This window comes from Hyla sarda, chromosome 5, assembly GCF_029499605.1.
Source record: "Hyla sarda isolate aHylSar1 chromosome 5, aHylSar1.hap1, whole genome shotgun sequence".
NCBI lineage: Eukaryota > Metazoa > Chordata > Amphibia > Anura > Hylidae > Hyla > Hyla sarda.
Genome location: NC_079193.1, coordinates 24,442,797 through 24,468,329, shown reverse-complemented (window position 1 = coordinate 24,468,329; position 25,533 = coordinate 24,442,797). Strand labels below are relative to the sequence as shown.

At 45.4% G+C, this 25,533-nt stretch overlaps 1 protein-coding gene across 1 annotated transcript in view; it reads left to right on the top strand.

Moving 5' to 3' along the window:
- Positions 1-25,533, top strand: part of HEPACAM2 (HEPACAM family member 2) — a 132,056-nt gene that overhangs the window by 38,764 nt on the left and 67,759 nt on the right. The window contains exon 2 of the mRNA XM_056519011.1: positions 16,717-17,073. Within this exon, the coding sequence (XP_056374986.1) occupies positions 16,717-17,073 (357 nt within the window). The remainder of the gene's footprint in view (positions 1-16,716; positions 17,074-25,533) is intronic.

The window sequence follows — 25,533 nt, the reverse complement described above, 5'->3', positions numbered from 1 at the left end:
TTACAGGGGGTTTTAACTAGACATAATATGAGGGATAGAGATAGTTAGAGTCAGGGACAGATGGGGAGGGGGATTAGGGAAAGTTTAGTTGATAGGTACTCTTTAACTTTTTGCTGTATGCTAAAAGAGTACCCCTATATATGTCAGCAACCTCTTATTTTATTGTATAGGTAAATGCAGTCTGTATGGCGTGCCATAACAATGGCCATCTCATAAAATATGTATACCGATAAGTATATCACACAAGAGATTTGATGTCTGATGAATGACAAAAGGACACTCTTTTTGGCGTACATTGGGTAAAGGGAGCCCTACAAATATGTTTCAAATATTTACCAGGCGTTCTCTTGATGTGTACAAAAAATTAAGGGCTCTAATGTGATTGGAACCGAGCATGAAGTTGGCCATAAACATGAAGGTTAGCGAAACCTACCCATATTTGTGGCAGAACATCTGATTTTTTGAGGGTCTCCCAGCTGAGAGGGTGGGGGAGGGGGGTATTGCTTGGGCATGTTAAAGGGTTACTCCACTGGCCAGCATCTGGAAGTAAATGTTCCGAATGCTGTTTTCGCTTTGCGGGGGTCGGCCACGCCCTTTGTGTAATCACGGTCACGCCCCCTCAATGCAAGTATATGGGAGGGGGCGTGGCGGCCGTCACGCCCCCTCCCATAGACTTGCATTGAGGGTGCGTGACCGTGATTACACAAGGGGTGTGGCCGACCCCCGCAAAGCGAAAACAGCATTCGGAACATTTACTTCCAAAGGCTGGCCAGTGGAGTACCCCTTTAAAATTCAACATGGCCGATCCTTTTGTTCCCAAAGCAAAAAACCTGTTACCAGGGGTCTCTAGCAATGGCTTTCTCCCATCTTTCAGAGCACATGCACACTGGGCTTGGCTGCTGGGGGACCAGACGAGATAGCTGATGGCTGCACTAACTAGAAATATAGGACCAGCTTTACTCTTTTAGTTACCCACACCCAGTTCCATGTCTGACGATCAGTGGTCCATCCTTGCATAGCCTTACAGTACATCCATACATATGACAGCTGAGGTGTAGGAGCCTTTTGGGTGTCCACTATGATGGGAGTTTCCATCATGGTACTATTTATCTTTCAATGGGTCAGAGAAGGAATCATGCCCTGATATCGCCCTCAAACCCCCTTTGCTATTATTTTAACATCTACCTGACAGTAGCTTGGAATGAAATACAATGTGTCCTGGGTTTTATGTACCTGCACAGTTTGCATTTATAGCTGAAGATAAACAGGGAAATGCAAACAAGTAGCTTTAACAATACAGGTCTATGTCAATAGCCTCCTGCCTACCAATTACTAGACATGGCCTTGGGTATTGGAGCTGAATGTGCACCGACTAACACTGGATGAGTTATATGCAAGGGTATCGTGATGCCCCATCATGTGACCACCACATCCAATGGCTCAAGCACTGGATGGATGTTTACATCACTACAGACTTTTGATTATGGTCACATGATATAGTCACCATGGTAAACACTGTCACATCTCTTGACTTTAAAGTGGATACTTAAAGGGGCTTTCTGGTCCTAGCATAGAAAACAACATCGTGCTAAGTCCCATAAAAAAAAGGCCATATTTACCTATTACTGTTCCCGTTTGGCTCCCTCCGGTCCTTCAGTCTTCAGTCTTCTTTCTGTGCCCGAAATGAGTGCTCGGTGCAGGTCCTGCCAGCTCAACCAGTACCTGGCCAAGACAAGACATCATCATGGCCAGTGATCGGCTGAGTCAGCAGATATGCTAGTAAGGAGCCAATATTGCCAAAATCTTCTAACCCATTTGGATCTAGTGGGCCAAGAAAAAGGTTGTTTCCTTGTGGCAGCTGCATAGCATTGAGCATACATCCACATTTACATCCTCTGAAGGAACAAGGTCATTTGACTTTTCTTGTCCTTTTGGACATATTGGCCCTGATTTACTAAGAGTGGAGTGTAATTTTCTTTGTGGGTTTTAATTCCGCACAATTTTTTTTCCACGGTATTTACTAAGGTTTCCCTACATTTTGCACTATTCCCTGCGTTTTGCTTTTTTATGATCTGTGGGGTTTTCCTCAGCTCAAATCCACCACATTTTCTGTAGAAATCTTAGTAAATATGTCGGGTTTTTGTGAAAATGCCGGGAACACGCCCCTTTTCAGTGACCATGCCCCCTTTCCATGATGGTCAAGCCTTTTTTTTTTTTGTAAAATGGAGAGTTAGTCGGGTTTTTCTCAACTCTGGCGCAAATTCTGGTGCAGACAGAATTTCTGGCGCACAACCTGACAAAACAAGTCAGTTTTGCAATAGTAAATGAGGGCTATTGTGTTAATATGGTACCAGAAGCAACAGATTAAGGGTCGAGGCCTAAAGTCAGAACCAGAACAGCAAGAACCAGAGTCCAGGAACAGGAACACAAATACAAGGAACCAGAGTCCAGAAACCAGTTATACAGGAACAAGGAACATGAGTACAGGAACAAGATGACTAGAGGCAGAATACATGAACAGAAAATCAGGTAAAATAAAATAGAAACTGTACTGACACCAGGCAATAGTCCAAAGGGCCTTCCCTCCTGAATAGGCCACCAGGTTTAAAACGGTGTTCAGTTCTGTCACAGGGAACATGAGCAGCCACAAGGTCGCACCGCACTCCGTCAGCTAGCACAGAGGAGGGGGTTTGAACAGTAAGTGAAGGTGGTGACAATTCCCCCGCTCACCCTGTTGAGTGTTGACAGATGTCGTTTTTGGGGTGCCCATGTTGGTGATGTCCAGGAGTAATCCACACATTGGAGGTCTTTCAAACACTTCAATGAACTTTATTTGAGAATAGATCTTCCCAAGACAAGCTGGAAGCCCTGTCTCCTGACATTATTTACTGGGGTACCTTTTACTTGTAGTCCTTGACTCTTGTCTTAGTCCTGTATTTCTTTCTAGTGTCTACTGTCACGATGCCGGCTGGCAGGAGGTGGATCCTCTGTGCCAGAGAGGGATTGGCGAGGACCGCGCTAGTGGACCGGTTCTAAGCCACTACAGGTTTTCACCAGAGCCCGCCGCAAAGCGGGATGGTCTTGCTGCGGCGGTAGTGACCAGGTCGTATCCACTAGCAACGGCTCACCTCTCTGACTGCTGAAGATGCTGAAGATAGGCGAGGTACAAGGGAGTAGGCAGAAGCAAGGTCGGACGTAGCAGAAGGTCGAGGCAGGCAGCAAGGATCGTAGTCAGGGGCAACGGCAGGAGGTCAGGAACACGGGCTAGGAACAGACAAGGGAACGCTTTCACTAGGCACTAAGGCAACAAGATCCGGCAAGGGAGTGCAGGGGAAGTGAGGTAATATAGGGAAGTACACAGGTGATCACACTAATTGGTAATTGGGAAGATTGGGCCAGGCACCAACATTGGTGCACTGGCCCTTTAAATTGCAGAGACCCGGCGCGCGCGCGCCCTAGGGAGCGGGGCCGCGCGCGCCGGGACAGGACCGACGGAGAGCGAGTCAGGTACGGGGACCGGGGTGCGCATCGCGAGCGGGCGCCACCCGCATCGCGAATCGCATCCCGGCAGGAGGCGGGACCGCAGCGCACCCGGTCAGTGGATCTGACCGGGGCGCTGCAGCAACGGGGATGAGGCGAGCGCTCCGGGGAGGAACGGGGACCCGGAGCGCTCGGCGTAACAGTACCCCCCCCCTTGGGTCTCCCCCTCTTCTTGGGGCCAAAGAACCTGAGGAAAAAAAAGTCAATTTTTCCGTGATGAGGTCCGATGCACATTAGGAGGGGTTCTGTGCGGAAACGCATGAGACAGTCCAATCTTTTATTGTTAATACAATAGATGTAGAGGGGTCTGGCGAGACTGGTCACAGGGACGTAGAACCTGTTGATAAGAGAGGCCAAAAAAATTTTTCCTGCAGATCCGGAATCCAAGGAGACCATAGTAGAGAAGGAGAAGGTAGAGGCAGATATCCGCACAGGCACAGTAAGGCGTGGAGAAGCAGAGTTGACATCAAGAACTGTGTCACCTTTGTGCGGAGTCAGCGTACGTCTTTCCAGGCGGGGAGGACGGATAGGACAATCCTTCAGGAAGTGTTCGGTACCGGCATAGTACAGGCAAAGATTCTCCATGCGGCGTCGTGTCCTCTCTTGAGGTGTCAAGCGAGACCGGTCAACTTGCATAGCCTCCGCGGCGGGAAGCACAGGAACGGATTGCAGAGGACCAGAGGAGAGAGGAGCCGGGGAGAAAAAACGCTTCGTGCGAACAAAGTCCATATCCAGGCGGAGCTCCAGACGCCATCCGGAAGAACGCATGTCAATGCGAGTGGCAAGATGAATGAGTTCATGTAGGTCAGCAGGAGTCTCTCGTGCGGCCAGAACATCTTTAATGTTGCTGGATAGGCCTTTTTTAAAGGTCGCGCAGAGAACCTCACTATTCCAGGACAACTCGTAAGCAAGAGCACGGAACTGAATGGCGTACTCGCCAATGGAAGAAACACCCTGTTCCAGGTTCAGCAGGGCAATCTCGGCAGAAGAAGCTCGGGCAGGCTCCTCGAAGACACCACGGACCTCAGCGAAGAAGGACTGGACTGTGGCTGTGGCAGAATCATTGCGGTCCCCATCAAACTTGTCCGGCAGGGACAAGCAGGGGTTAGGAACGGCCGGTTGCTGCGGAGGAGTTGCAGGAGCCGGCGGAGGAGATGGTTGTTGCAGCTGTAGCTGTGACTGAAGTTGCTGTATCTGCGGCAGCAGCTGCTGTGACTGAAGTTGCTGTATCTGCGGCAGCAGCTGCTGTAACTGTGACTGAAGACGCTGTGTCTCGGAGATCAAGTATGCCAGCTGTTGATCTCGTTGGGCGATCTTTACGCCAAATTTGTCCGGCAGGGACAAGCAGGGGTTAGGAACGGCCGGTTGCTGCGGAGGAGTTGCAGGAGCCGGCGGCGGAGAAGGTAGTTGCAGCTGTAGCTGTTGCTGTATCTGCGGCTGCAGCTGCTGTATCTGTGACTGAATACGCAGTGCCTCGGAGGTCAAGTATGCCAGCTGTTGATCTCGTTGTGCTATCTGTTGCGACTGCTGGGCGATCTGACGAGCTTGCTGGGCGACCAGCGTAGGGAGGTCAGCAACAACTGGCAGAGGAACTTCAGCGGGATCCCTGGCCGGATCTACTGTCACGATGCCGGCTGGCAGGAGGTGGATCCTCTGTGCCAGAGAGGGATTGGCGAGGACCGCGCTAGTGGACCGGTTCTAAGCCACTACAGGTTTTCACCAGAGCCCGCCGCAAAGCGGGATGGTCTTGCTGCGGCGGTAGTGACCAGGTCGTATCCACTAGCAACGGCTCACCTCTCTGACTGCTGAAGATGCTGAAGATAGGCGAGGTACAAGGGAGTAGGCAGAAGCAAGGTCGGACGTAGCAGAAGGTCGAGGCAGGCAGCAAGGATCGTAGTCAGGGGCAACGGCAGGAGGTCAGGAACACGGGCTAGGAACAGACAAGGGAACGCTTTCACTAGGCACTAAGGCAACAAGATCCGGCAAGGGAGTGCAGGGGAAGTGAGGTAATATAGGGAAGTACACAGGTGATCACACTAATTGGTAATTGGGAAGATTGGGCCAGGCACCAACATTGGTGCACTGGCCCTTTAAATTGCAGAGACCCGGCGCGCGCGCGCCCTAGGGAGCGGGGCCGCGCGCGCCGGGACAGGACCGACGGAGAGCGAGTCAGGTACGGGGACCGGGGTGCGCATCGCGAGCGGGCGCCACCCGCATCGCGAATCGCATCCCGGCAGGAGGCGGGACCGCAGCGCACCCGGTCAGTGGATCTGACCGGGGCGCTGCAGCAACGGGGATGAGGCGAGCGCTCCGGGGAGGAACGGGGACCCGGAGCGCTCGGCGTAACATCTACTCACTGGTGCAGGGTAACAACTCTTCTGTACATAAATCACGGTGAAGCTCAGAGGCAGGAGGGTCTTGTTTGCATATCCTATTAGTATCTATCTCTTTGGTTTGGCTCAGAGGTATGGATTTTTCTTTGCTTATCTCCACTGTTCTACAATTCCCAATGGTAAAGTGCTGGTCTTCAGGTTTTGGGACATGAAAGCCACTATAGGCCCGACCTGAAGCCTAGAAAGGTCCTGTTATACTTCTGTAGAGCACTGGTACCCCTAATCCCTAAGGAATTTGCTTTACCGTTCCTCTCCAGTCTTGTATTTAGACTTGGATTAGGGTAGAACACCAGGACATACCCAGTTATCCAAAGAAACAACTAAGCCCTAACTATTCCTGGGTTTGGACCTGTTAGGCCTACTCACCCCCTAAGGGAATCAGACAACCCAGCATTCTAACAATTCCTCTCCTCAGAAGATGCAGACCTCAACCGCCTATATATATTATCTCCAGTACTAAATATATACTGTAACTAAGGCAGAAGGTATCAGCCCAAGTGTAGTGCATAGGTTAACTCCAAAGTAACAGTCATAAAGTATTTCAAACGCAACAACATTATATAAAACAGTGTAAAGTCAGTACAAAAATACAGATTCATAGTTTAAACCAGCATACAAGTGTAAAGGCACATAAACAGTAAGACACCGAAACAACAAGCCCCACGGGGTGTGTACACTGCAAATGCATGTGTTCCCAAAAGAACAAAATTATCATGCATTGAGCACACATTTAAATTTAAAGGGGTTATCCAGCAATAGAAAAACAGAGCTAATTTCTTAAAGGGGTACTCCAGTGGAAAACTTTTTTTTTTAAATCAACTGGTGCCAGAAAGTTAAACAGATTTGTAAATTACTTCTATTAAAAAAATCTTAATCCTTCCAGTACTTATTAGCAGCTGAATACCACAGAGGAAATTCTTTTCTTTTTGGAACACAGAGCTCTCTGCTGACATCACAAGCACAGTGCTCTCTGCTGACATCTCTGCCCATTTTAAGAACTCTCCAGAGTAGGAGAAAATCCCCATAGCAAACATATGCTGCTCTGGACAGTTCCTAAAATGGACAGAGATGTCAGCAGAGAGCACTGTGCTTGTGATGTCAGCAGAGAGCACTGTGTTCCAAAAAGAAAAGAATTTCCTCTGTTGTATTCAGCAGCTAACCCCTTAACGAATCAGGACGTAAATGTACGTCCTGGTGAGCTGGTACTTAACGCACCAGGACGTACATTTACGTCCTATGCATAACCGCGAGCATCGCTCCGATGCGAGGTAGGTCCCGGCTGCTGATAGCAGCCAGGGACCCGCCCGTAATGGCGGACATCTGCGATCGCGCGGATGTCCGCCATTAACCCCTCAGATGCCGTGATCAATACAGATAATGGCATCTGCAGCATCGCGGTCACTAAAATGGATGATCCGATCATCCAGCATGGCAGACAGAGGTCCCCTCACCGGCCTCCGCTGCCTTTCACGGGTCTTCTGCTCTGGTCTGTGATCGAGCAGACCAGAGCAGAAGATGACCGATAATACTGATCAGTGCTATGTCCTATACATAGAACTGAACAGTATTAGCAATCAAATGATGCTATAAATAGCCCCCTTTGGGGACTATTAAAGTGTGAAAATAAAAGTAAATAAAGTAAAAAAAATTGAAAAACATCCTTCCCCAATAAAAACGTAAATTGTCCAATTTTCCCAATTTCACCCCCAAAAAGTATTAAAAAAAACTTTATATACGTATTTGGTATTGCCGCGTGCGTAAATATCCCAACTATTGAAATAAAATGTTTATACCGTACGGTGAACGGCGTGAACGTTAAAAATAAAAAAAAAGTCCAAAATAGCAGCTTTTTTTTTATAACATTTTATTCCAAAAAAAATTAATAAAAAAAGTATTAAAAGTTTTATATAAGCAAATATGGTATCAATAAAAAGTACAGATCTCGGCGCAAAAAATGAGCCCTCATACCGCCACTTATACGGAAAAATGAAAAAGTTATAGGTCTTCAAAATAGGGGGATTTTAAATGTGCTAATTTGGTTAAACAGTTTGTGATTTTTTTTTAAGCGCAACAGTAATAGAAAAGTGTATAATCATGGGTATTATTTTAATCGTATTGACCCAAAGAATAAAGAACACGTCATTTTTACCATAAATTGCACGGCGTGAAAACGAAACCTTCCAAAATTTTCTAAATTGCAGTTTTAATTTCCCCACACAAATTGTATTTTTTTGGTTGCGCCATACATTTTATGGTGAAGTGAGTGATGGCATTACAAAGGACAACTGGTCGCGCAAAAAACAAGCCCTCATACTAGTCTGTGGATGAAAATAGAAAAGAGGCGAGGAGGAAAAAACGAAAACGTAAAAATAAAATTGTCTGAGTCCTTAAAGGGGTACTCCGCCCCTGGCATCTTATCCCCTATCCAAAGGATAGGGGATAAGATGTTAGATCGCCGAGGTCCCGCTGCTGGGGACCCCGGGGATCGCCGCTGCGGCACCCCGCCATCATTACTGCACAGAGTGAGTTCGCTCTGTGCGTAATGACGGGCGATGCAGGGGCCGGAGCAGCGTGACGTCAATGCTCCGCCCCTCATGACATCACGGCCCGTCCCCTTAATGCAAGTCTATGGCAGGGGGCGTGATGACCGCCACGCCCCCTACCATAGACTTGTATTGACGGGGGCGGGCCGTGACGTCACAAGGGGGGGCGGAGCCGTGACGTAACGATGCTCCGGCCCCTGTATTGCCCGTCATTACGTGCAGAGCGATCTCGTTCTGTGCAGTAATGATAGCGGGGTGCTGCAGCAGCGATCCCCAGGGTCCCCAGCAGCGGGACCCCAGCGATCTGACATCTTATCCCCTATCCTTTGGATAGGGGATAAGATGTCTAGGGGCGGAGTACCCCTTTAAGGCCCAATTGGGCTGAGTCCTTAAGGGGCTAATAAGTACTGGAAGGATTAAGATTTTTTAACAGAAGTAACTTACAAATCTGATTAACTTTCTGACACCAGTTGATTTAAAAAAAAAACAAAAAAATAAAGTTTTCCACTGGAGTTACCCCTTTAAAAAAAACAAAAAACAAAAACTCCCTGTCTGTCTCCAGGTTGGGTGTGGTTCTGCAGCTCAGTTCCATTGAAGTGAATGGAGCCCAGTTGTAATACCTCACACAACCTGGGGACAGACATGGAACAGTTTTTGAAAAAAATTTGCTCTGTTTTTCTATTCCTGGATAACCTCTTTAATGCGCTGATCCAGATGATATCTGGGGGAAATTGGCACAGTCCTGTCACCCCATACACTAGTGTTTCCCAACCAGGGTGCCTCCAGCTGTTGTAACACTACAACTATCAGCCTTCGGCTGATAGTTGTAGTGTTGCAACAGCTGGAGGCACCCTGGTTGGGAAAGCTTCCCTTACACATATGATAGTTGGCCAGTCCTGCTAAAATCGGCAGGTTCAGCACCTTTTAAAGTCATAAATTCTAATCTGGGTGTCTTCTCTATTGCCTCTCTATCGTCAATAACTAATCCCTACTTAATAAACATTATTTATTTGTTTCCATGCAAATCATTTTTCAAACATGTAAAAAGGCGGCTAACTTTGTCGAAATATAAATCTAAATAATTTTTTCTCTTTTTTTTTTTTCTGAGGCAAATTTTGAAACAAATTTTCTCAGTTCAACACTTCTTACATAACATTCTGTAACATTTTTCTATACATTTACTTCTGGGATGACCCACTGTAACAAGCACCCTCCTAATGTAATCTATTTACTTCTGGGATTACACACTGTAACAAACCTCCTCCTAATGTAATCTATTTACTTCTGGGGTAACACACTGTAACAAACCTCCTCCTCATGTAATCTATTTACTTCTGGGGTAACACACTGTAACAAACCTCCTCCTAATGTAATTAGTTTACTCCTGGCGTGACACACTGTAACAAACCTCCTCCTAATGTAATTAGTTTACTCCTGGGGTAACACACTGTAACAAACCTCCTCCTAATGTAATTAGTTTACTCCTGGCGTGACACACTGTAACAAACCTCCTCCTAATGTAATTAGTTTACTCCTGGGATGACACACTGTAACAAACCTTCTCCTAATGTAATTAGCTTACTACTGGGGTGACACACTATAACAAACCTTCTCCTAATGTTATTAGCTTACTACTGGGATGACACACTGTAACAAACCTCCTCCTAATGTGATCTAATTACTACTGGGGTGACACACTGTAACAAACCTCCTTCTCATGTAATCTATTTACTTCTGGGGTAACACACTGTAACATACCTCCTCCTAATGTAATTAGTTTACTACTGGGGTGACACACTGTAACAAACCTCCTCCTAATGTAATTAGATTACTACTGGGGTGACACACTGTAACAAACCTTCTCCTAATGTAATTAGCTTACTACTGGGGTGACACACTGTAACAAACCTTCTCCTAATGTAATTAGCTTACTACTGGGGTGACACACTGTAACAAACCTTCTCCTAATGTAATTAGCTTACTACTGGGATGACACACTGTAACAAACCTCCTCCTAATGTAATTAGCTTACTACTGGGGTGACACACTGTAACAAACCTTCTCCTAATGTAATTAGCTTACTACTGGGGTGACACACTGTAACAAACCTTCTCCTAATGTAATTAGCTTACTACTGGGGTGACACACTGTAACAAACCTTCTCCTAATGTAATTAGCTTACTACTGGGGTGACACACTGTAACAAACCTTCTCCTAATGTAATTAGCTTACTACTGGGGTGACACACTGTAACAAACCTTCTCCTAATGTAATTAGCTTACTACTGGGGTGAGACACTGTAACAAACCTTCTCCTAATGTAATTAGCTTACTACTGGGGTGACACAATGGGGGAGGGGGTTATGGTGGTGCTGCTGGCTGAGCTGGTTGAGCGAGTGGTTCAGATGCTGGGTGTCTAGCTTTCTTGTGGCAGACAGAGCGGTGCCCCCACCAAGAAGGCCCTCTAGACGGCTGCCTATTTTGCCTAAAGGCAGAGCTGGCCTTGTCTCAAGGCCACCAACAGTCCAGGATGAATTTTTCCCTGGTCTATTCCCATGGACTAACTGAAAAAACAAAACAAAAAAAAAAACTGAATGTTGGTGGGCCTGGAGGACTGGTTTGGTGTCCACTGGTATACACCATAATTTTATGCAAGACATTATTCCTCTCCATGTTGGGTAGGGTGTCAACATAATGGCCGTAGAAACTTTTAAATACATAAAGGGAATCAACACGGTAAAGGAGCAGAGGAGATTTAAAAGAAGAAAAACCACCACAAGAGGACATAGTTATATATTAGAGGGGAAAGGTTTCTGCAGTAATATCAGGAAGTATTACTTTACTGAGAGAGTAGTGGATGCAGGGAATAGCCTTCCTGCAGAAGTGGTCGCTGCAAATACAGTGAAGGAGTTTAAACATGTATGGGATAAGCATAAGGCTATCCTTCATATAAGATAGAGATAAGCATAAGACTATCCTTCATATAAGATAGGGATAAGCATAAGACTATCCTTCATATAAGATAGGGATAGGCATGTCACGATGCCGGCTGGCAGGTAGTGGATCCTCTGTGTCAGAGAGGGATTGGCGAGGACCGCGCTAGTGGACCGGTTCTAAGTCACTACTGGTTTTCACCAGAGCCCGCCGCAAAGCGGGATGGTCTTGCTGCGGCGGTAGTGACCAGGTCTTATCCACTAGCAACGGCTCACCTCTCTGACTGCTGATGACAGGCGCGGTACAAGGGAGTAGGCAGAAGCAAGGTCGGACGTAGCAGAAGGTCGGGGGCAGGCGGCAAGGATCGTAGTCAGGGGAGATAGCAGGAGTTCTGGTACACTGGCTTTTAAACACACAAAACGCTTTCACAAGGCACGATGGCAACAAGATCCGGCCAGGGAGTGCAGGGGAAGTGAGGTGATATAGGGAAGTGCACAGGTGGGAGCCAATTAAGCTAATTGGGAAGATTGGGCCAGGCACCATCATTGGTGCACTGGCCCTTTAAATCGCAGAGACCCGGCGCGCGCGCGCCCTAGGGAGCGGGGCCGCGCGCGCCGGGACAGGACCGAGGGAGAGCGAGTCAGGTACGGGGGCCGGGGTGCGCATCGCGAGCGGGCGCTATCCGCATCGCGAATCGCATCCCGGCTGAAGGCGGGAGCGCAGCGCACCCGGTCAGTGGATCTGACCGGGGCGCTGCAACAACGAAGATGAGGCGAGCGCTCCGGGGAGGAACGGGGACCCGGAGCGCTCGGCGTAACAGTACCCCCCCCCTTGGGTCTCCCCCTCTTCTTGGGGCCAAAGAACCTGAGGAAAAAAAACTCAATTTTTCCGTGATGAGGTCCGATGCAAATTAGGAGGGGTTCTGTGTGGAAACGTACGAGACAGTCCAATCTTTTATTGTAAAAACAATAGATGTAGAGGGGTCTGGCGAGACTGGTCACAGGAACGTAGAACCTGTTGATGAGAGAGGCCAAAAAAAATTTTCCTGCAGATCCGGAATCCAAGAAGAGCATAGTAGAGAGCCAATTAAGCTAATTGGGAAGATTGGGCCAGGCACCATCATTGGTGCACTGGCCCTTTAAATCGCAGAGACCCGGCGCGCGCGCGCCCTAGGGAGCGGGGCCGCGCGCGCCGGGACAGGACCGAGGGAGAGCGAGTCAGGTACGGGGGCCGGGGTGCGCATCGCGAGCGGGCGCTATCCGCATCGCGAATCGCATCCCGGCTGAAGGCGGGAGCGCAGCGCACCCGGTCAGTGGATCTGACCGGGGCGCTGCAACAACGAAGATGAGGCGAGCGCTCCGGGGAGGAACGGGGACCCGGAGCGCTCGGCGTAACAAGGCATAAGGCTCTCCCCCATATAAGATAGGGGTAGGCATAAGGCTATCCTTCATATAAGATAGGGATAGGCATAAGGCTCTCCCCCATATAAGATAGGGGTAGGCATAAGGCTATCCTTCATATAAGATAGGGATAGGCATAAGGCTCTCCCCCATATAAGATAGGGGTAGGCATAAGGCTATCCTTCATATAAGATAGAGATAGGCATATGGATATCCTTCATATAAGATAGGGATAGGCATAAGGCTATCCTTCATATAAGATAGGGATAAGCATAAGGCTATCCTTCATATAAGATAGGGATAGACATAAGGCTATCCTTCATATAAGTTAGAGATAGGCATAAGGCTATCCTTCATATAAGATAGAGATAGGCATATGGCTATCCTTCATATAAGATAGGGATAGGCATAAGGCTATCCTTCATATAAGATAGGGATAAGCATAAGACTATCCTTCATATAAGATAGAGATAGGCATAAGGCTATCCTTCATATAATATAGAGATAGGTATAAGGCTATCCTTCATATAAGACAGGGATAGGCATAAGGCTATCCTCCATATAAGATAGGGATAGGCATAAGGCTATCCTTCATATAAGATAGGGATAGGCATAAGGCTATCCTCCATATAAGATAGGGATAGACATAAGGCTATCCTTCATATAAGATAGGGATAGGCATAAGGCTATCCTTCATATAAGATAGGGATAAGCATAAGGCTATCCTCCATATAAGATAGGGCCAGGGACTATTGATGGGATTCAGATTATTGGGCAGACTAGATGGGCCAAATTGTTCTTATCTGCCGACACATTCTATGTTTCTATGTCATTTTCTAACACTGTAGGGCTGTATTTGTATGTGTTTTTTACTATTCTTTGCGTTTGAGTGGATTTTTTGTGGCAGAATTTTGGCGCACTTTGGATTTTTTTTTGACAAAACATGGTTTTGTAGGGTTATTTTCAGTCCATCTATTTTGTTTTAGAAATTTCCCCACAGAATTCTCTTTTTTTTTTTTTGTAGGAAACCTAAGTCAATATATAAATGCAAATTTGTTGCCCCGACCCTTCGGTTGGGTTTTATTTGATTTTGGTTGGTGTTGTGGATTTTTTTTGGCTCATTATGTCGCATGCAGGTGCACACTGGTGCATCCCTGGCGCAGATACGTCACAAACAGCGTGCACCAAAAAACTAAAACAAAAAAGACCTGTTGAAAAGAGCTTAGTAAGTGAGGAACAATGTATCAGTGAAGAAGACTAATTTTTCTTTCAAGGCTTCTTTTTATTATCAGGAAATGTGTCTCCCCTCAAAACAGAAAACAGAAGACATTACTTTGAGACAACTCCAAACGGAAGCTCTCGTGGTCTAGAGCAGAGTTCCTTTTGGGTCTCCTTTGGCTTCCGGGGCATCTGGGAGTTATAGTTTTGGAACAGCTGGAGACCTTCATGCTGAAGAATAGTGTTGCTCGCGAATATTCGCAATGTGAATATTATTCGCGAATATCGCATATTCGCGAATTCGCGAATTTCGCGAATATAGCGCTATATATTCGTAATTACGAATATTCGTTTGTTTTTTTTTGGTTTTTTTCTTCTTCACAGTACACATCACAGTGATCATCCCTCTCTGCTTCCAGCTTGTGTGGTGTAAAGAAGGCTGTAATACCACTGTATGAGACTGGCGTGCGAAAATTCGCATGTGCGAAAATTCGCATATGCGAAAATTAGCATATGTACATTTTCGCATATGCGAATTTTCGTATGTGTTAATTTCCGCATATGTGTATTTTCGCATATGCGAAAATAAAACGGGAATATAACGAATATGCGAATATTCGCGAATATATGACGAATATTCGTCTATATATTCGCGAATATTCGCGAATTCGAATATGGCCTATGCCGCTCAACACTACTGAAGAACACTGGTCTAGACTATTTATATGACTTTTATTATTTTATTTTTGGGTGGGTGTGTATGGGGGCTAATGTTCTCCTTGTTTCTAAAATAAAACCTCTTCAAGCTGTAAATGCTGATAAGAAAGAGCAGGGATGGCGTAGAGGGTTTATCACACATGGGTAGAGCCCATCCAATTTCCCCTCTCCACTAAAACAAGAGGGCCATAGAGTCCTATAAGTCTTTCCACTCTTCCCTTACCTTCTATAGATCTGTATTGAAAAGAGAAGAAGAAAATGTGCATCACTAGTGTGATATTGTTAAAGGGGTACTCCGGTGAAAACCTTTTTTCTTTTAAATCAACTGGTGCCAGAATGTTAAACATATTTGTAAATTACTTCTATTAAAAAATCTTAATCCTTCCAGTACTTATTAGCTGCTGAATGCTACAGAGGAAATTCCTTTCTTTTTGGAACACTGATGACATCACGAGCACAGTGCTCTCTGCTGACATCTCTGTCCATTTTAGCAACAGTGCATAGCTAAGGGCAGCATGGTGGCTTAGTGTTTAGCACTGCTGCCTTGCAGCGCTGGGGCCTTGGGTTCAAATCCCACTAAGTACAACAATAAATAAAGACTTATTATTATTATATTTACGTCAGCAGAGAGCACTGTGCTCGTAATGTCATCGAAGAGAGCATTCCAAAAAGAAAAGAATTTCCTCTATAGTATTCAGCAGCTAATAAGTACAGGAAGGATTAAGATTTTTTCATAGAAGTAATGTCAAAATCTATTTAACTTTCCGGAGCCAGTTGATTTAAAAGAAAAAAGGTTTTCACTGGAGTACCCCTTTAAATACTAGAAAGAGTGAACAGAAAGTTCTGGCTTATCAGATTGGGTTGCACTGTGGGCGCTACTCCATGAATAGCCTTCACAGCAAAAATAGGGTCAGCAGTCTCCCACCCACCCGGTCTTTGGGCTATGTAGTACAGGAAGATCAAACACCCTAGTCTAGTGGATGTCGGAAATCGATCTATCGGTCGGGTTCTTCTCCAATGCAAGACTCCAACACAAGGAATTAGCATTCCATCCAGCTAAGAATTGAAGCCCCTTTTTTCAGCAATCTTGGAGATCAAGAGGTTACACACAATGTTTTTGTCCAAGGTTCTTCTTTATAGTAACTAAATGTCAATATCCAACTCAACCCCCCCAATGGATGTGGGAAAATGGATCTATCAGTTTGGCGCTTCTCTCACGTGAGACTCCAACGCAGGAGATTAATGTAGAAAGTTGGTTCTTTATTTGAAAAGTACATATAATGCATTTCTTGTCGTACTGGGCTCTTTATAGGAGTCTGATAAGGACTAGCACAATCTGATGAAGAGCCCAGTGCAGACTAGAAACCCATTATATGTACTTTCATTATTTGTGCTACTATAATGGAGAACCTTGGACAAAAATCTAGTTACATTGGGGTTTAACCTTTTGACCTCCAAGATTGCCAAAAAAGGGGCTCCAATTCTTAGCTCGATCCAATGCTAACTTGCTGTTTCTGACATTACCATTAATCTATATGGCTAGGGGTGGCCGTGGCACATGATAGTCCTTCTCTTCACTGAGAGTGGGGATTTGGGGGTCCCTTATTCTCAGCAACGGTGGAGGAAGTCACATAGGTCAGACCCCCAATGAACTAAGGATTGGCTCACAAACGGGTTCATAGCCTTTATTGAGGTTTTCCATTTTTCAAGTCAACCGGATCAGTTGATGACCTTTGGATCTAGTGTATGATCGACCCTGGTTTGTGTTATAAACAGAGGCTACAACACTAGTATGAACATAACCTAACTTTTATGACCTGTCGGATTGACTTCTTTAAAATACTGTAAATAATTAATACATAAATTATCTATACAAGTGCAACCCTAAAAATGATTGCCTAATATGGGAACAATCTAGATAAAAATTTTCACACAATGTTAAAAGATTTCTCCTTTTTTTTGTCTCCTAAAGCAATTGGCACCTGCTCTGCACTGAAACTCACAGCCCCATCTCCGACTATCCATGGCATCAAGGGGCAGCCTCTTACCCTGCCCATCTATTATGATGTCAACGCTTCTGCCTCCGGGGTTCAGATTATATGGCTGCTGGAAAGGCCTCCGGCTCCCCCTGCCTGTCTGCTGACGTCCTTCAATCACACATTTTTACCGGATTTGGAATTTCAGCACAAGTTTACAATGCATCCACCCAATGCCTCCCTGCTGATAAATTCACTACACATGAGCGATGAGGGGAACTACACCGTCAAAGTCAACATCCAAGGGGAAACCACCATGTCAGCAACACAGAAGATCGAAGTCACTGTGCACGGTAAGTGTCTCTAAGTTACTGTGTTTTGGGGTATAGAGGTTTGAAGAGATTCTCCACTACTAACACTATGCATAACAGGGGAGAATAGGAAAAATAGAGAAAAATGCAAATGTCATCCCTTTCCCCCTTTGTACTATTCCATATTTACTTAAAGGGGTAATGTTTCTTCTTAAGGAGATGGCCAAAAGGTGTATGGAGTCTTGTAGGCCATGCAATGCTCCACAGGAAAAACATCTGTCATTGGTGGTGCAGTCACGGGAACGTGGAGGGGCGATCCACTGTCCTGGCAGCCGCAGGGCTGCTGCCATGGCTCTTCCATTGATAGAGCATGTCTGGACAGGCTCTACTAATAGAGTACAGATAGACAGGTGTACTGCATTGATCTCTATAGACAGTCAAACCATTGCTTATAAAAGTCCCCTATGGGAACCAATAAAGTGGAGAAAAAAATAGAATAAAGATTTTACATATATAAATTAACCCCTTCCATACTTAAAGGGGTACTCTGCCCCTAGACATCTTATTCCCTACCCAAAGGATAGGGTATAAGATGTCTGAGTACACAGTTGTCATGCCCCCTCCCATAGACATTAATGGAAGGGGTGTGGCATGAAGTCACAGACACGAATGCCCCAGGCTTCTATGTTCAGGATGCCACAGTGTCGGCCCAGAGATTGGGGGCGGGAATTTGGGGGTCCCAGCAGCCAGTAGTCCAACCCCCCCCCCCCCCCGATTCCGTGATCAGGCATCGTATCCCCTATCCTTAGGATAGGGAATAAGATGTCTAGGGGGTGGAGTACCCCTTTAAAGTTTAAATCATCCCTCTTTTCCCATTTTCTAAATAAAAATAAATAAATAAACATATTTGATTTTGCTACATGGGGAATTGTCTGAGCTATAAAATATAACATTATTTATCCTGCATAGTGAACGGCGTTGAAGAGAAAAAAAAAATCGAATCCCACACTGCCATTTTTTTTATGACCCCACATCCCAGAAGAAAATGGAATAAAAAGCAATCAACAATGTCTAATTAATACCAAAATTGTACCGATAAAAAGTAAAGAACATGGAACAAAAAGTGAGACCTCATACAGTCCGGTATACAGAAAATAAAAAAGTTATAGGAGTAAGAAAATAAAAATAAAAATTCTAAAATGTTTAAGATTTTTAATTGAGTAGTAAAACATGAAGTAATAACATGTCAGTTTAAAAAAAAAGAAAAAAAAAGCTCAATTCCCGTCCCTCCACTCCACCTAAGACCCCTCCCCTCCAAATTTGCAAATTGCATTTAACCTTACCTAATTTTTGGGGAGTTTCAGAGCATATGGTATGGAAAAATAAAGAAAGTCATTACAAAGTACAATTGGTCCTACAAAAAACAAGTCCTCATATGGCCGTGTAGATAACAAAGTAAAAGAGTTATGGCTATTAAACAAACAAACAAAAAAACTAAACAAAAGTGCACAAGCAAAAATTGGCCTGGTTATTAAGGGGTTAATCATATAAAAAGCGTGAGCATGGAATCGAGACCGAAATTACTAGCACAAACTAACACAAGGCTGTTATTCTAATATGGTACCGAGCAGACATTTTTGTGGTATTTGCTCTAGATTTGGTCTTTCAGGTGTAACTTTCGGAACAATAGTAGGTAAACAGTAGATATAAAAACGGTGTGACTAGACATCTGTTCCTCCCAGCGACAGTCTATGAGCAAATACACCAAGCTGATTAAAGGAGAACTCTAGCCAAAACTAACTTATCCCCTATCCACAGAATAGGGGATAAGTAGCTGATTGCGGAGGGGCCTGACCACTGGGACCCCCACGATCTCCAGAACAGGACCCCGGCTCTCAGTAAGGAGCGTGTGCCGTAGACATATCCTCAGGATAGGGGATAAGTAGCTGATCGCGGAGGGGTCTGACCACTGGGACCCCCACGATCTCCAGAACAGGACCCCGGCTCTCAGTAAGGAGCGTGTGCCGTAGACATATCCTCAGGATAGGGGATAAGTAGCTGATCGCGGAGGGGCCTGACTGCTGGGACCCCGACGATCTCCAGAACAGGACCCCGGCTCTCCGTAAGGAGCGCGTGCCGTAGACATATCCTCAGGATGGGGGATAAGTAGCTGATCGCAGGAGGATTTGACCGCTGGGACCCCCGTGATCTCCAGAATGGGATTCAGCTCTCAGTGAGGAGCACGAGCTTCAGACGGCACATGCTCCATTCAGGGGTGTAGCTATAGAGGTAGCAGTCGCACCGGAGCCCTGGTGCCTAAGGGGGCCCCAAAGCACATCTGCCCCTTAAGAGACCAGTATTATAATTGGCATATGGGGCCCTGTTGCAGATTTTGCATCGGGGCCCAAAAGCTACAAGCTACACCTCTGGCTCCATTCATTTCTATGGGAGCCCCAAAAAGACCTGTGTACAGCAGCGGTAGATGACACATCCTCCTTACTGATAGCCAGGGTCCCATTCCGGAGATCGGGGGGGGGGGGGGGGGGTTACCCAGCGGTCGGACCCCCCACGATCTACTACTTATCCCTTATCATGTGGATATGGGAAAAGTTAGTTTTGGCTGTAGTTGTCCTTTAAAGGGGTACTGCGGTGGAAATTTTTTTTTTTTATAAACTGGTGCCAGAAAGTTATAATAATAAAAGGATTATAAAAGGATTGTAGTAATAAAAATCTTAATCCTTCCAGTATTTATCAGCTGCTGTATGCTCCACAGGAAATTCTTTTCTTTTTGAATTTTCTTTCTGTTTGACCACAGTGCTCTCTGCTGACACCTCTGTCCATGGCAGGAACTGTCCAGAGCAGAAGAGGTTTGCTATGGGGATTTACTCCTGCTCTGGACAGTTCCTGACATAGACAGAGGTGTCAGCAGAGAGCACTGTGGTCAGACAGAAAGGAAATTCAAGATGAAAATAATTCTTCCTGTGGAGCATACAGCAGCTGATAAGTACTGGAAGGATTAAGATTTTTAAATAGAAGTAATTTACAAATCTGTTTAACTTTCTGGCACCAATAGATTAAAAAAAAAAAATTATTTCCACAAGAGTACCCCTATAAATACTATCAGATACAGAAAATGTATAGGGGAAATTTATCAAAACCTGTGTAGAGGAAGAGTGGTGAAGCTTTCCATGGCAACCTATCAGATCGCTTCTTTCATTATTCCTAGGTCTCTTTTAAAAATGAATGAAGAAATCTGATTGGTTGCCATTAGCAACTGTTCCACTCCTCTACACAGGATTTGATAAATCTCCCCTATGTGAGCAGTGGTGTGGTGACTAGGGGGTGCAGGTAATAGTGTAGGGTATGCTGGTATTAACCCAATGTTGTCGTGACGCCAGGATGCGGTCTCCTTAGAGTAATGGTCCTACCGGCAACCGTTCCAGAGACGGTAGGGAGAAATAATTGAATGTCCACAGTAGATATTGATGAAAACCGGAATGAACTTTACTGCATATTTTATGCAACTGCAGGTAACAAAAAAGTCTTTGTATAGAGGACCGTAGTGCAGGTTCCTCACAGGTTTGCTGGGACCTCTAAGTACAGTGAGCTTTGATTGACTAGCCACTGTGCTACTGATTTGAGGATAATTGAGCTGCAGTAGTCACACAGGATTTTAGTAGTTTTGAGCTGCATAACTCAGGGTTTAGTGGCTGCGGAAGATAAGGCTTCAGGCCTAGCTTGAATTGATGAAGATATATAGATTGATGTGCTTGCTTTGAAGGAACCAAGAGAGAGAATTTAGAGGCAGCAGCCCCTTATATATTAAGGGGGTGGGACAAAGCTCATTGGTCAGCAGAACATGCCAGTCCTGACCTCTGGAACTCTGGGTATATCACATGACCCAAAGGTCCTTAAACCATAGCATAACATAAATCAAAGGCACATGACCTCTAGGGTCCTATACATAGGTATCCTATATGAATTAAATATATACATTAAATATCAACATATTAAGAGACGACTAGGGGTTAGACCTTCAGGAGAGCCCATTATCATGGAGGGACTCTGGGTCAGGGGACTCCAGACAAAAGGGACAGGAGATGTCCTGTACCGGGACACCACAAGTGGTCTATGTCAAAAAGCTTCAAATGTCTATGTAAAATTCATCTATCCAATAGTGCGATGAAATTCACATTATTCAGAAGTCAATGGGCCCCTCTCAGGCATCAGGTTTGACTGCTAACTATGCGCCTTCTATAGACGTTCTAATTTTAATCAGATGGTCCCAACACTCATAACAAACAATAACTTCCCATTTTACTATATAGTTCTGTATTTTGCTACTTCCCGCTAGATGGTCAATTGAACTATTGTTTGAATTCCACGCAATATATTTATCAATTTGGATTAAAGGGTTGTTATAAATGGCTCTCACTGATGAAAATGATCACAAAAAGGGAGATTTATCAAAACATAGCAACCAATCAGATCGCTTCTTTCATTTTTCAGTGGTTTCGTTAAAAAATAAAGAATCAAACTGATTGGGAACTTTTCCTCTGGACAAAATGTTCTGCTGCTGGAACCTCCGGCGATCAGCAGGTGTTTAATTCCTGTCCAGCGCCACCGCAGGGCAAGTGAAGTATTGCATAGTGAACATTGAAATCAATGGACTTTATGTGTAATACGGGATAGGTCAGCTCCTCCAAGGCGAGAGACGTTCTTCATAGTTGCTCTGGCTGATAAATTAGGATAATGAAATATAAAATCCATAAAAAAAAAGATTTTCAAAATCAGACAATCTTTTAGTATGAACTTTTCCCTTTGAATTATTGGAATTCCTGAGACCTTCCGAGTATAAGAAATTTATATAAAAATGTCACTGCGTTTCCGTAGCTATAATGATGTCTGACCACTAAACTGAGGACTCTGGGACAATGGCCCTTAACTTACAATGGTCTCAGTTTACAATATTTTCGGTCTTTTCTGGACCATTGTAACTTGAAACCAGACTCACCATACAATACTACAGACAGTCCAGATTTGTGAAATGTGTCAATGGCTGGAAGATCTGACCAATCAGAATGGGCATCTGACTGGTAAAACCCCTGTATTACTGAAGTGCATGCACTGACTGGTGTCTGGTAGAGCCCCCTACAGTACAGGGAGGTACTCCATGCTCTGTACTACTATTTACCTGGCCAGGGCTGGCTGCTCCTATGAACACCAGGTAAGGGTGGCTCCATGTTACTTTTTTAGGACATTGGGGGAGATTTATCAAAACCTGTGCAGCGGAAAAGTTGCCCATAGCAACCAATCAGCTCGCTTCTTTCATTTTTTAAAAAGGCTTCTGCAAAATGAAAGAAGCAATCTGATTGGTTGCTATGGGCAACTATTCCTCTAGACAGGTTTTAATAAATTCCCCCCATTGTGTGTTCTGTACAGGACCCTGAAGAAGCTCCTGTCCTCTACATAGACAGTGGTTTACAGCTTCCAGCAGATCTTTCTTACTTATATATGTAAGGACTTGCTATATCTGTATTAGTGTGGTGCCCCAGTACTGGAGTGGGTCCTGTCAGGTAAACATTGCCGACTCCACTGCTTAGGCGATGCCTTGATATTCATTACAGTTTGTGCCTGGTGATTTATAATGTTTTGCACTTTCTCTCTCTCTTTTTTTTTTAGCAGATAATTTTAAAGCTAGACACTATAGATACGCTGTAATACAGCACTACTATACGGAGGAGGGATGTAGACACACACAATGATGAGTAATCGGTGATAACACTTCACAAACCAGGCATATAAATCGCCCATCTGGATCAATAACAGATGAGACCTCCTTAAAGGGAATACATTTGTGAACAAGAATACTAACTCCCCTAGCATGACAAGAGTATGTAGAATAAGAATAGCCAACCCAAGCTCTATGGAGGACCGCATTATTTTCTGCCGTCAAATGGATTTCAGCTAGACACAGTATAGCATGTTACACAAAAGTAAGACTTACTGTAAAGAGTGCACACCACAAAGTTAATATATATATAACAAATTTTATTAAGTATCACATTGAGAATACAAGACAAAAAGGGCTAAAATCACTTAAAAAGCTCTGAACCGAGCAACCTCTCCAACATGGGAGAGGGGCCATGAACCCCCTTCTCACCAAAGTCCCGTCCCTCTATAATTAGATACTATGGCTGCCAAGTAGTGGTGCTGACTGAAAAATGATGCACATGCCCAACATTAGCCTCTACACCAACAATCAAATAAGCTAACACCAAATAATATAGAATAAGCAATGTGCAAAGGAACAAATAAATTCATATCACCAGTGCATAGCGACCACAGAACAAAGGAGCCGAAATGATGAGTGGTGGGACGGGACCCCTAAGCCCCACGCGTTCCGTCACCGTTTGTAACTTCCTCAGTACCTCAGTAGGGGTGACTTCCTCAGTATAGCATGTTGGAACTGTCTTAATTAAATATGGCATAGCATTTAGTAACCTTTCCAAGTCTCTGGACATTCCAGCCTATAACATTAAACACTGCCATCATATAAGGAAGAGTAGGGATGAACACAAGGGACCATAGGGCCCCAGAGGAGACCAGCAAACACACTCACAGTTAAGAAAGACAAGCAACGTGCCGGAAGGAAGGGAGAGACGGAAAACGAACGAGACAAACACCCCGAAACAAAAAACTCAGCCACACACAACACCGCGGCATGAGGTACCAGGGGGTGCCAATATGTTCACACCGGTCAACATCACTCTCCAGAATACATAGGAACATCCATCCCACAACACAGAATGGAGAAACATAAGTGCAGACCAGAGTGAGAACATACAGCAAGAATGCAGTCAACCAACCACACATATCGAGTAAGCAGTAAGAACATTCCCGCAGTGAAATAGTTGTGGTGTCGGGGTGTGAAGTGCAGGGTAGATGTTATGGCCCAAGGGGCAGATGGTATTAACCCCTTTTTGTCGTGACGCCAGGGCGTGGTTTAGCCTTAACCACCCAAAGGTAATACCGCTGATCCTGGGTCAGGCAGGGGCAATGAAGACACCAATGCCAGATTAAGGATAACGGCAGCTTTACTGAGGCAAGACAGGGGATATAGTCTTTGCAGTACAGCCAAATATCACAGGGAGGTGACCAGTGACACAGGGGGACCTCGCAGGCATGCAGGGACTTGCAGTAGTTAGAGTGACTTTAGTGCAGGCCACAGTGACTACAAATGGAATTGACAGATATGGTGACTGACAATAAGATGACTTGACTTACTGATGACGACTTGTGGCTGCTGGACATTAGGCTTGAGGCCTCCAATGCTCTGGACACAGACACTGAGACGACTGCACTGGACCTCAGCATACAGCAGAAGAGATAGATTGTAGCCCCTCCCCTGGTTATATAGGGGGGGCTGTGCAAGGAGGCCATAGGTCACTTGGGGGGGGGGGGTCACCTGGTCACTGGAGCCCTCTGGGTAACAATCCTGTGGTACAAACATTTAAAGCAATACTACACTTATAATGTACAACTTACATACATACATGGGAGGATACCTGGGAGGGTGACCCTGAGGACATGCAGGGACTCTGCCTGACAGGGCAGGACAGTACGGAGCCACATCCCGTACTGGGACATCACACAGTGAATTACATATCCCTCAAAAAATCAGTCAGAAGAAATACCCCCCACAAAACAACTATCAGTAACCTGCCACACCAAAATGAACAACGCTATCAGTACGCAGTGCAAATAATGTAGCCCATCAGAATATACAATATAGGACTATGCAGAAACAAAATTAGCATGGCAACATTAGACAATGGCGCAGGCAAGACTCGTGAGCGTCCAACCAGCGGATGGACGCGTCCACCCCCTCGAAAAAATGAGTAGTGCCCATAGCCACCACACGGAGTCTAGCTGGTTGCAGCATAGAGTACTGGAGTTCAAGGGAGTGCAGCCTTCTCTTGACGTCAATGAAGGATGAACGTTTCTTCTGCACCTCCGCTGAGAAGTCAGGGAAAAAGGAAATGACATGACCATCCACTGTGATAGGCTGTTTTTGCCTGGTAAGCCGTAGAATCAAGTCCCGATCCCGATAATGTAGAAGCTTCACAAGCATGGACCGGGGCATACCCACCGGCGAGAAGGGTCTAGTAGGGACTCGATGGGCACGCTCCACAGCAAAGAGCAGGGTCAGGTTGTCAGTCCCAAAAACATCTTTTAGCCAAGATCCCATGTATTCTGTGGGATACTGTCCCTCACACTTCTCTGGGAGTCCCACAACCCAGACATCGTTTCTGCACAACCTTTTTTCCAGGTCATTGGCTTTAGCTTTTAAGAAGGCAATGTCCTGACCATGTCTGGTGGAGTCTCACACTAGAGGAACAACCACATCCTCCACATCACTTATCCTGTCCTCAGCAGCAGAGGTGCGATCTGTCACTTTCTGCTAATCATGACGAATGAGTGAGATATCAGACTGCACAG